Source organism: Jaculus jaculus, chromosome 9 (genome assembly GCF_020740685.1).
Source record: "Jaculus jaculus isolate mJacJac1 chromosome 9, mJacJac1.mat.Y.cur, whole genome shotgun sequence".
NCBI classification, from domain to species: Eukaryota; Metazoa; Chordata; class Mammalia; order Rodentia; family Dipodidae; genus Jaculus; species Jaculus jaculus.
The window spans coordinates 30,109,571-30,122,012 of record NC_059110.1 but is presented as its reverse complement, the minus strand read 5'-3'; the positions used below and the strand labels follow the sequence as shown (position 1 = coordinate 30,122,012).

General features: G+C 37.4%; 1 protein-coding gene and 1 non-coding gene across 6 annotated transcripts in view; both read right to left on the bottom strand.

Moving 5' to 3' along the window:
- Positions 1 to 12,442, bottom strand: part of Ahi1 (Abelson helper integration site 1) — a 151,697-nt gene that overhangs the window by 88,935 nt on the left and 50,320 nt on the right. For 4 of the 5 annotated variants that reach the window (XM_045159340.1, XM_045159342.1, XM_045159343.1 and 1 more), the window contains exon 16: positions 219 to 415. In XM_045159340.1, the coding sequence (XP_045015275.1) occupies positions 219 to 415 (197 nt within the window). The remainder of the gene's footprint in view (positions 1 to 218; positions 416 to 12,442) is intronic. The other variant, XM_045159341.1, reaches the window with a different exon arrangement.
- Positions 4,111 to 4,213, bottom strand: LOC123463717. The gene has a single exon (XR_006639107.1). It is a non-coding gene; the product is annotated as a U6 spliceosomal RNA (small nuclear RNA).

The window sequence follows — 12,442 nt, the reverse complement described above, 5'->3', positions numbered from 1 at the left end:
ATCCTGGACTGTTCTTTAAGAAATTTAAAATCTGGACAGTTTAGTGAATTATCTGAAGTTTTAGTCTGTTTACTATAATTAATAACTTCAGAACTACAGAAGTTTAGTAATATCTAGTTTTAAGAATTTAACTTACTTTATTAATATTTACTGGCATGGCAACATAAAACACAACAGAAATGGTTTTAAAATTTCAACTGCAAAAAAAGTAAACATACTGTGACAGTTTCAAGTCTCTGCTTCACTAGTTGAATCTTGGTTGAAGAATTTTCTGTGTTGACAAAATCATCGATCTGAAAAGTGCCTTGATGGGGCAGTTTAGGACAGGTACACAGGGCATCCTGACTTTGGTGAATGCCAGGTAATGGTAATGTTCCATTATAGCGTTTGAACATTTCAGCCTCTTGCTGGGCTACTGGAAAAAAATGAATTCAAAATTAATTCAAATCATCATAGGAAGAGGATAATCAAATAATTCAGCCAATAATTAGAAGTTAGAAAACAGAGTTTGAATACCACGTAATGAGACAGCAGTAACAGCTAGTAAAATGTAAAATTATAGATACTATGAAAGATAAAGAAATAAATATAACTTCATAATCTTCTCTCAGTATTATGATTGAGTTTTGAAAAACATACAAATTGAGATGGGGGCCAACACACACACACACACAGCGTTAAAAATTAAATACCCACCAGGCGTGGTGGCGTATGCACTTGGGAAGCAGAGGTAGGAGGATCACTGTGAGATAGAGGCCACCCTGAGGATACATAGTGAATTCCAGGTCAGCCTGGAGTTGAGGGAGACCCTACCTCGAATAAAATAAAAACAAACAAAAAATTAAATACCCATAAATATGCAAAATGACAAAAGCAATTATTTTCAAACACATTTCCCTAAAGCTATTTTAATATTTCTGTCTCTTTTAATTCATATATATTCTATGTTAAAAACATAATGTAAATATAATTTGACATTCTCTCAATTTAAATGCAAACATTTTCATATTTCTATAATATAATTATCATTTAAAATGTTTTATAAGGGCTAGAGAGATGGCTAAGTGGTTTACAGACTTGCCTATAAAAGCTAAGGACCCAAGTTCGATTCCCAGTACCCATGTAAAGGCAGATGCACAAGGTGGCACTGATGTCTAGCACTTGTTTGTAGTGGCTAAAGGCTCTAGCATGCTTATTCTCTCTGTTTATTTGCCTCTTTCTCTCATACCAGTGGAGAAAAGAATCATTAGAAGTTTTTTCTTTTTATGAAAACAGTTTTTTTTAAAATTATTTTCAAGTAGAGAGAGAACAGACACATACAGAGAGAGAGAGAATGAGTGTGCCAGGGCCTCCAGCTACTACAAACTCCAGATGTATGTACCACTGTGCATCCAGCTTTACATGGGTAATGGGTAATCAAACCCAGATCATTAGGCTTTACAGGCAAGCACCTTAAATGTTGAGCTATCTCTTCAATCCCCAAAAACTGTTTCCTTAATTACATAATCTTAAAATTGGAGGGCACTACAAAACATGACATGAAATCAAGATATCTCCAAGTAGGCATTCAAAACATGGAATCACGGGGGCTGGAGAGACGGCTAAATGGTTAAGATGTTTGCTTGCAAAGTCTAAGACCTAGGTTTGATTCCCCAGATCCCTTGTAAAGCCAGATGCACAAGGTGGCGCATGTGTCTGGAGTTCATTTGCAGTTGCCAGAGGCGCTGGCATACCCATGTACTCTCTCATAAATAAATGGAAGAAACTTCAGAGATTCTGTGCCAGATACAATGTGGTGTATGCATCCATGATCTTGACATGCCTGTAAGAAGCTTGCAGGCCAACGAAGTCTGACACTTGTTTGCAGTCTGGTTGATCATCTGCAGGAGCAGCAGACCTTATCTCACAGAAGGCACCCAGACACCTTGAAGTCGTCCTGACCATTATGTGCACACCCTCCCACCTACATACACACAATTTTGTTAAAAAAAAAAAAAGAATCTCTATGGGTGGAAAATATGTACATTAAAAAGTAAGAAGGTGCTTAACACCACTAGTCTTTAAAAACAAGTAAATTCAAACCACAATGGAATTGGACTGCATATGGATTAGATATCAAAAAGAGTAGCCATTTAAAATTTTGCAAGGATATGGAGATAGTGAAACATTACATTACTTGTAGAAACATGTATTTGTGCATGTACCTCCTGCCTCAGTCTTCCAAGTGCTGAGATTATAGGTATGTGCCACCATGTTCAGTTCAGTGTCTTAACTTATATATACATTTATAATATAAATGTTATCTTCTACTCTTATGAATTTACATAAAGGAAATAAAATCATTTGCCCAAATGAAAACTTTTTCATGAAGACCTGAAGAAGCTTTTTGCTTGTAATAGCTCAAAACTGGACACCAGCCAAATGCTTGTCAACAGATGAACAGGCAACAAACAAACACGCAGACAATGGAGCAACAGTGAGCAGTGAGAAGAATGAACTATTGAAAAGCACTAAGACATGAAGGAACCTCAAAATGATAAAGAATGAAAGAAGCCAGATGAAAAAGAATGTAGGGTAAGTATGGCTTCATTTATTATACCCAGTTCTGGAACATAATTCATACTGATGGCCTAGGGTGAGGGAAGGCATATACTGAAGTATATACAGTGTTTTGTGCAAGGAGTTAAACACCTTTTGCATACTTAATGAGAGGAAATCTAACCATTAAATTTATGTACAGAAATGTAACTATCATAATGAAAATTTGCTTACATCATTAATTAGAATAAAAAAGTCATTTAAAAATAATTTCTTTAGTGAATACAAAGGTTAGCCTGTTTTTCAGTTAAATGCTCTATTACAAAGCTAAGCTCCACCCCTGCAGTTAGTCTTTGAAAACAAAATGATCAAACTTTAACTTGTAAAAACTGTAGGTCATCAATGTTCAGGCACTATTTCATCCATGCACTCTGAAGAAAGAACATCCCACTACGACCGGGTGCTCTCTCTAGACCGTGACAGCGTGAGAACCAGTGTACTTAGCACCAGAGTGCTCAGTACCCGAGTGCCATCCAGGCTGCGACGATCCCCACTTTCAGTGGTAGGTATTCATCAGTACCAATTATATGTTCGTAAATGACATGGCAGCCATTCTAGATGTTTCATGCTTGACTCAATTTTCAAGTAAATATTTTGGATGTCTTTTCAAAGTACTCACAAAATTTTATTCTAGCTTCAAATATTGAAAGACATCTTGAACAACAAGAGAAATCTCCAAGCTGTACAAGGATAAGTTAAAAGAGGTTGCTTTCTCACTTGTATCTGGAAAGGTTTCCCACTAGAGCGGACGGGTCTCCAGGATGATGGCAACAGTGCATATAACGTTTCATGCTCCCTGTCTTCTCTGCTTTTCATTAGTCCTGCCAACATTTAACAGGCATTTTTCTGCTCCGCAGGGTAAGGGAAGCTGGGTGGAAGTACTCAATAGTATTACATTCCACGCTTACCTTTCTCTGAGAATTTCTGTGTACCAAGCACAATTTCTCTTTCAGCCAAGTGAGTGAGTACTCATAGAAATGGCCAAAAAGCATACTGAAGCAAGTTAGTCACATTTTAGCAGATGTTTACTCTCTTTCTCAAACCATATTTTCTAGGTAAAATATACTAAACACTATTACTTTTCTCTTTTTAAAAAAATTTCTGGTAAAAATAGTGAAGTACATTACCTAAATATTCATATTTTGAATTTTTTCTGTTTTAATTTTTTTCACAATGAAGCCTAAGAGGAGGCAGGTAACCGAAACTCAAATTAATTATGCCTATTTACTTCTATGGTCCAAGGGGCATTTTTGATACAAAAGCCCAAGCAACACCTTATTTCACCTTGAGCATATCTACCTCTGTGAAGACAAATATTAAAAACACCATAGAAATATTCAAAGATGGCATTCTGAGATATAGAACAAGTACATACACCAACCCATGTGCATAAAATACCCATGGTGTATAGTAGATGATCTTTAACTTGCCTTCAAGCTGTATCCTTCAAGTTTCCCAGTTATTTTTAGTGCTGCGATTAGATTACCATGTTTCTACAGTCTTTTTTGTTTTTTAAATATGGAACGCTTCACGAATTTGCGTGTCATCCTTGCACAGGGGCCATGCTAATCTTCTCTGTATTGTTCCAAGTTTAGTATATGTGCTGCCGAAGCAAGCCTCATCCTCCCCTTCATCACTTTTTGAGGAGTCACATATACAGGCACTGGAGCACACTCTGAACAGACAACCTGGAACGTCTGGGGTTCCCACCTTGTGGAGGTGCTCTATTTCCTGTTGTTTTCTTTACATCAATCATTCTTCCCTTCTGGTTTGCTTTAAAAATCACCAATTAAAGCATTAAAAAGACAGAGGAGGAATTTAGAGCTCTGGTTTATAATCAAAGCTGTCTGAGTTCTTCAGAGCCAAGAGCCATCATGTGAAAAATATGGAAAGAGATGACCCAACATGACTCAGGAGGTTCAGCAGGTTTTAAAGCGTGGCAGTTCTATCTTGTAATTTCTCCTATGAGGCTAACCACCCATGGTTCTAGACCTGCCCACACTCAGCTGTATCTGCTGTGCTATAGTCTCATGAAAGCAAGAAGAATGCAAGATCTAAGTTAGCATTTAGAACATTTTCATCAGTATTACATGAAAACCATTCAATGTTACATAAAACTATGGATACTAGACGGTACCTTACGAAGAAAGTAGTTTTATTATGAAAGAAGTTACATTAAAAACAATGCTGTTAACACAGTAAGAAATCCTCCCATTGAAATATATTGAGACAATAATAACCTGGCACATCCTAATAATAGGTTATTCTCTATTTTTTAAAATGCATTTATTTTCTTATTTGTATGGGGGGAACACATGTGATATGGCATATGTGTGCAGGTTGAAGGATAACTTCAACCTGGCCCTCACCTTTCACTTCATTTGAAGCAGGGTTTCTCTCCAAATCTCGCTCTGCTGTTACTATTCTCTGCTGCACTCACAGCTAATGCTGGGTTAAGTCTACCAACACCTCCCATCTCCTCATTCCTGACACTGTATGTGTGTGTGGGGGGGGGGGGCGGGCATGGCATGGAGTGAGTAGGCCAGATCCCAAAATGAAAACACAACAACCACTGAGACCCTGATCAAAAGAATCACTGAACTAGAAGCAAACCATCAAAGAACGAACAATCGTATCAATGAAATTGAACAAAATCATCTCCTAGAGTGTTCAGCTTTTGACAGTAGGCTTAACTTGACTGAAGAAAACATTAGAACCCTCAAAAGAGATATGAACGAACTGAAGGTGGAGTCAAGAAATGGGAGATCTCAACAACCGGTTGATTAAGCTTAATGAAGACTTGATCAAATGCAAGAATGAATTCCAGGAAGCATGAACAAAATCAGAATTTTAACAGAAATTGTACCTCAAAAAAGAGATAGATACAACAGAAAAAACAACAACACAACAGAACACAAAAATTAAATAAAAATTATAAAAACCTCTCTAGAACTTCTTACCAACAGAGTTACTCATGTGAAAAACACAACCTCTGACCTGGAAGATAAAAAAGAAGAAATTGATCAGGAGGCCAGAAACTTTGCTAAGTTCAAAAAATCAAGTGAGCAGGATACAAGGGAACTGTCCAACACCCTAAAACTACAAATCATCTTGATCATGGGTATACCAGAAGGAGAGGAAATCCAGGCCAGAGGCATAGAGTACATATTCAGCAAAATTATTGAGGAAAATTTTCTCAACCTTACAAAAGAGAGGCCCATCTAGATACAAGAAACCCACAGAGCAGCAAACAGACAAGACCAAAGAAGAAACTCTCCAAGACACATCATAGTTAAAACTCTTAACAATAAAAACAAACAGAGTTAAAAGCAGCAAGAAAGAAACAATTCGCAACATAAAAAGGCAATCTCATCAGAACTACATCAGATTTCTCAATGGAAACTCTGAAAGCCAGAAGGGCCTGGAATGGTATACTTCAAAATCTGAAAAACTATGGTTTCTAACCCAAGCTGCTCTACCCAGCAAAAGTATCCCTTACAATAGATGGTGAAAAGAAAACTTTCCATAAAAGAAGTCAACTCTATGATCAAATGAATACAAAACCAAACCTACATAGAATACTTGAGGGAATATCCCACACAGAACAGTCAAGCAACCAATCTCAAGAGCCAACAAGAAGAAGGTCATAATAACCAAAATAGACCAGGCTCAAAATAGTACAACATAAGAGAGCACCAAACCCCATAAAACACCTCATCATGGCAGGGATTAATTCAAACCTCACAGTAATACCCTTAAATATTAATGGTCTCAACTCACCCATCAAAAGACAGGTTACCAGGATGGATCAAAAAACTGGACCCTTCTATCTGTTATCTTCAAGAAAACCACCTCACCACTAAAGATAGATACCTCCTCAGGGTGAAAGGTTGGAAAATGATATTCCAACCAAATGGAAATAAAAAATAAGTGGGTGTTGCCATATTAGTATCTGATAAAATAGACTTCAAACCAAAATTAATCAAAAAGTACAAAGAAGGCCACTTCTTACTCATCAAGGAAGGGAATGATCCAACCTGAGCACATTTCAATCATAAATATACATGCACCAAGCACCACATTTTATAAAACAAAATCTACTTGACAATAAAACAGAAATAAACACCAAAACCATGATAGTTGCAGACTTCAATATTCCAGTATCATCAGTAGACAGAAAATCCAAGCAGAAGATCAACAGAGAAATAAAAAAGCTCAACAACATCATAGATCAACTAGACCTAATGGAGATCTACAGAACTTTCCATCCCAACTCTATATTATCAACAAGACACATAAAAAGCTCCACCAGCTCCTGGATACTAAACAACACACTTTTAAACAATGAATGGATCATGGAAGAAATCAAAAAAGAAATTGTAAAATTCCTATAACTGAATGATAATGCAAACAAAACCTACCAAAACGTAAGGGACTCAATGAAGGCAGTCTTAAGGGGAAAATTCATAGCCCTAAATACCTTCATTACAAAGACAGATCCCAAATCAATGCCTGACTGTCCACCTAAAGGTGCAGGAAAAACTAGAAGACTCCAACCCAAACTGCTCTAGATGGAAAGAAATAATCAAGATTACAGCAGAAACTAATGAACTGGAAACTAAGAAAACAATTTTTTAAAAATCAATGAAACAAAGAGTTTGTTCTTTGAAAAAACAAACAAGATTAACAAACCTTGGCCAAACTAATCAAGAAAAAGAAGAGAACTCTCAAATTAATAAAGTCATAAATGAAAAAGGAGAGATCACAACAGACATCAATGAAATTGCAAGAATCATCAGGGCATACTTAGAAAATCTTTACTCCACAAAATTAAATAATATGGGAAATGGATGAATTCCTAGACAAGTAACATCTACTAAAACTAAACTCAGAGCAGATTAATCTCCTAAACAAATCAATTATATCCATGGAAATTGAAAAAGTAATCAAACCCCTCCCAAAAGAAAAGTCCAGGACCAGATGGCTTTGAAGCTGAATTCTATTAAACCTATATTGAAGAACTGAAACCAATTTTTCTCAAACTGTTCCACATAATGAGAGACAAGGGAATCCTACTTGACTATTTTTATTTTATTTCATTTTTTGGTTTTTCAAGGTAGGGTCTCACTCTAGTTCAGGCTGACCTGGAATTAACTCTGTATTCTCAGGGTGGCCACAAACTCACGGCCATTCTCCTACCTCTGCCTCCCGAGTGCTGGGATTAAAGGCATGTGCCACCATGCCCAGCCTCCTCGACTGTTTTTTGAAGCTTGCATCACCCTAATATCAAAACCAGACAGAAATCCAACAAGGAAAGAAAACTATAGGCCTGTTTCTCTAATGAACTTAGATATAAAGATCCTGAAAAAAACCCATGCAAACCAAATTCAACAACACATCAAAAGCATTATCCAACTAGATCAAGTAAGCTTCATCCCAGGGATGCAAGGATGGCTGACATATGGAAGGAAATCAGTCAACGTAATACACCACATAAATAAACTGAACCATAAGAACCACATGATCAGCTCAAATGATGTGGAGAAGGTCTTTGACAAAATACAATACCATTTCATGATCAAAACACTGGAAAGAATAGGCATGGAGGGTTCATATCTCAATGCAATAAATGCTATAAATAAAGCTCCTAAAACCTGAATAATACTTAATGGGGGAAAACTCAAGGAGTTCCCACTGAGATTGGGAACAAGACAGGGGTGTCCACTCTCACCATTGCTCTTCAACATATTACCAGAAATCCTGAGCAAAATAATAAGACAGGAGAAAGAAATAAAAGGGATTCAAGTTGGAAAGGAAGAAGTCAAGTTTGCTCTACTTGCAGATGACATGATCTTATATATAAGTGACCTGAAAGTCTCCATCTCAAAACTTCTAAAAGTGATAAATTCCTTCAGCCAAGTGGCAAGGTACAAAATCAATGCACCAAATCAGTAGCTTTTCTATATGCAAAGGACAAATATACAAAGAAAGAAATCAGTGAGGCTGTCCTATTTTCAACAGCAACAAAAAATTAAATACCCTGGAATAACATTAACCAAGGATGTGAAAGACCTATATAATGAAAACATAAAAACACTCAGGAAAGAAACAGAGGAGGACTTGAGAAGATAGAAAGACCTCCCATGCTCTTGGATAGGTAGAATTAATATTGTGAAAATGGCAATATACAGATTTAACAAAATACCAATAAAAATACCAGCAATCATTCTTCATAGAGATTTAAAAAATGATCTCAAAATTCATATAGAGTGGCAGAAGACCTTGGATATCCAAACATATCCTCAGCAAAAAAACACCTTTGGTAGTATCACCATACCTGATCAAAAGCTCTATTACAAAGCCATAGTGACAAAAACAGTATGGTACTGGAATAAAAACAGTAACATAGACCAATGGAACAGAATTGAAGACCTACACCTTAGGTCAAATAACTACCGCTGCTTAATCTTTGACAAAGGTGCTAATAATGTAGACTGCAGAAAACGACAGCATCTTCAACAAATGGTGTTAGACAAATTGGATAACCCTATGTAGAAAATGAAATTAGACCCACTCACTTTGCCATACACAAAAATCAAGTCCAAATGGATTAAAGACCTCAATTTAAGACCTGAACTTATTCCATTAATGGAAGAAAAAATAGGAGGCACTCTCCACGACACAGGACTGGGAAAAGACTTCCTGAGCAAAAACCAAGTAGCCCAGAAAATAAAACAAGCACTCAACCAATGAGATCTCATGAAGCTAAAAAGCTTGTGCACAGACAAACCCAGGAATCAACCCAGGTGCCCATCGTTGGATGAAAGGATAACCAAGATATGGTATATCTACATAATGGAATTCTACTCAGCAGTAAGAAAAAAATGACACATTAAAATTTGTAGAAAAATGGTTGAACCTGGAACAGATCATTCTAAGTGAACTCACACAATCACAGATAGACAACCGTCACATGATCTCACTCATCTACATTTCCTAACGGGATCAACCCAAGTTGCTGACATACCTGAATAGCATCTGGAGGCTTGGACAATAGGGAAGGTAGGGCTTGGGGGAAGGGGAAAGGCTGGGAGGACACAAAATTGAACTCAAATTGAACTGGTCCCATAGAATCCTATATCCTGGAAGTTAGACTAAAAGGTGGAACCATCAAGAGGACCTTAGGTGGAACACCTAATTTGAAGGGCCCTGGAGAGATGAGACAAAACCTAACCTCAATTTTCTCCTGTTTCTCTTTCTTGTCTGTCTTTTTCTTTTCCCTTGGTGCTGTCCTGTAATTCTCTGTACCAGGATGTGGTCTACATCCACAATGAGCTGTTGATCAGAGAGACCTTCTAGATTTCCCAAAACAAACAAAACAGACTTCTGTCAAAGCACTTGATTGCCCATTGTGTACCAGAGGTTAATGATAAGACTCTACTGCTGAAGATACCATACACTGTCAACATGGACCGTGGAGAGACCTGGTTGGAATCTAGAGGACAGCCAGTCCCCAGACAATTATCCCATCTACTGCTGGAAGGTGCTACAAGAGCTACCGGGGGAAAGTGGCCAACATCCGTCAAGCAACTCAAAGTCTAAGCAACTCAAAAGCATCTGACATTATGCTCACACAAGTGCAATAATGGCACACAGCCATGGTGGGTAACCAACTATTCTTGGATTGGTTAACAGATCCATTTGGTGGAAAGGAAATCAGATCTGGAACTGGGAAACAAGTCAGAATCATATCCAGATAATGATTCTGCTTTCCATTGTCAAGCTCCCACTAACTATAGACTATAATAGGATCTATACCTTTTAAACTCTCTGTAAATTAATAATGGTTATCCCATTTAACTGGTTCTGACTTCATTCTCCGTTGGAGAATCTGGTTCTCCTTTTCATATGGGAGCTGGACCTGAGGAGATAAATGACCAATGCACTCCACCCAGGCCCCAGCTGAAACCACAGAGGAATTGGAGAAATGAGCAAGAGTGCTGCTTTCTTAGTGAATCTGATATCAGCACAAGGGTGATGGAAATAGATACTGTGAACACTCAACACCTACCAAAGCAGTGATCCAGAGGCTCCTAAGTGGCCATCACTGAAGGAGACTTAAAATACTCCCAGCATAGCTCAGAGAGTTTTGCAGAAGAGGGGACAGAAAGATTGTTAGAGCCCCAAGTTGGAACATTTTGCACAGAGACATTGCCTCTCCCCCCTCATAATGCATGACCACAATCCCCATGGTGTTGACCTGCATCCCCAAAGAGGAAGGCCTCTTCAGGAAAGGAGAAGGGAGGAGGGAAAGGATGGTACCTACATGTGATGTTTACATACAAAATATGTCCATATGTAATAATGAAAAGACACAGAGGAAATACACACACACACTCACACACACACACACACACACACACATAATTTTATTTATAAGGTAAGAAACTGGCTTGTGATAGATTTGTTGTGCATTCTAACTATACTATTTGAAGAATGCAACAGCGGGCATGGTAGCACACATGTATAACCCAAGCATTCAGGAGGTTGGTATGAGAGGATCACAAGTTATAGGGCAGTCTAGGCTATGTAATGACCTCTTCTCAAAAAAACAAACAAGTTAAATAATGTTACCATGTATATTACTATTTGCCTGGAAAAGTTATAATTTTTAAGACTAAAGATACTAAGTTAAGAAAAAAGCATTTATTTTCTTATTTGTGTGTGGGGGGGCACACATGTGATATGGCATATGTGTGGAGATCAAAGGATAACTTCAACCGGCCCTTACCTTTCACTTCATTTGAAGGAGGGTTTATCTGCTGCACTCAAAGCTAATGCTACGGAAACTCTATCTCCACCTCCCATCTCCTCATCAGCATGCCAAAATTACAGAAGCCCACCATAGCTTCTGGATTTTTCCATAGGGTACGGACATCAATACAAATACTCAAGATTGAACAGTGACAGGCATAGCCACTAAGCAATCCCCATCCCCTCCAAACTTATTACAGAAACAAACCATTAACAATGGTACCAGATAAACTTCCTTTTAATCTTAAAGGATTCTCTGAAATAATAAAACTGAAAACAACTCATTTCACCAAAAAGCTATTTAGCTTTCTTTTCTATTGTTTTGGTTTGGGAACTAAACAACATATTTTACCACTGAGCCATATCCCTAGGCCTTTGGTTTTTTTCTTTTAAGTTACTTCATCATACTGAAAATCCAAAGTTTAAAGTAATTGTGAACAATAGTTTAATGCATTAAGAGCATGGGCTTTGGAGTCAGACAGCCTGGAATCAAATGGAAGCTTTACCACCAACTATGTGAGCTGAGGCAAATTTCTTCATTGTACTTGTGCCTCAGTTTCATAATATGCAAAACGATGGAAACAATGATGTTTACCTCCCAGCATTTTAGAAGTACTACATGGCATAAACACTATAGGCAACAAGTAAGTTACATAACAAGTATTTTAAACACAGGATCTCATGTAGTCCAGGTTGGCCTTGAACTCTGTATACAACCAAGAATGAACTTGAATTTGTGACCCCTCTGCCTCTGTCTCACAAGTGCTGGGGTTATAGGCATACAGCACCATACCTAACTGTAACAAAATTTTATACTAACTTAAAATTTTTGTAGTCTTGAACTCCAGTAAAGCATTTCAAAATAAGAAAATGATAGTATAGGTGATTACTGAGGAATATGAATTGTATTATTAAAATCCTATCAATGGAAGACATTATCTTTTAGTTTGACTTAAGTTCTAGAGGTTTTGTACTATATAGAGAGCATGAAAGATTAGAAAAGAACATGATAATCTGAGTCTGATTCCTG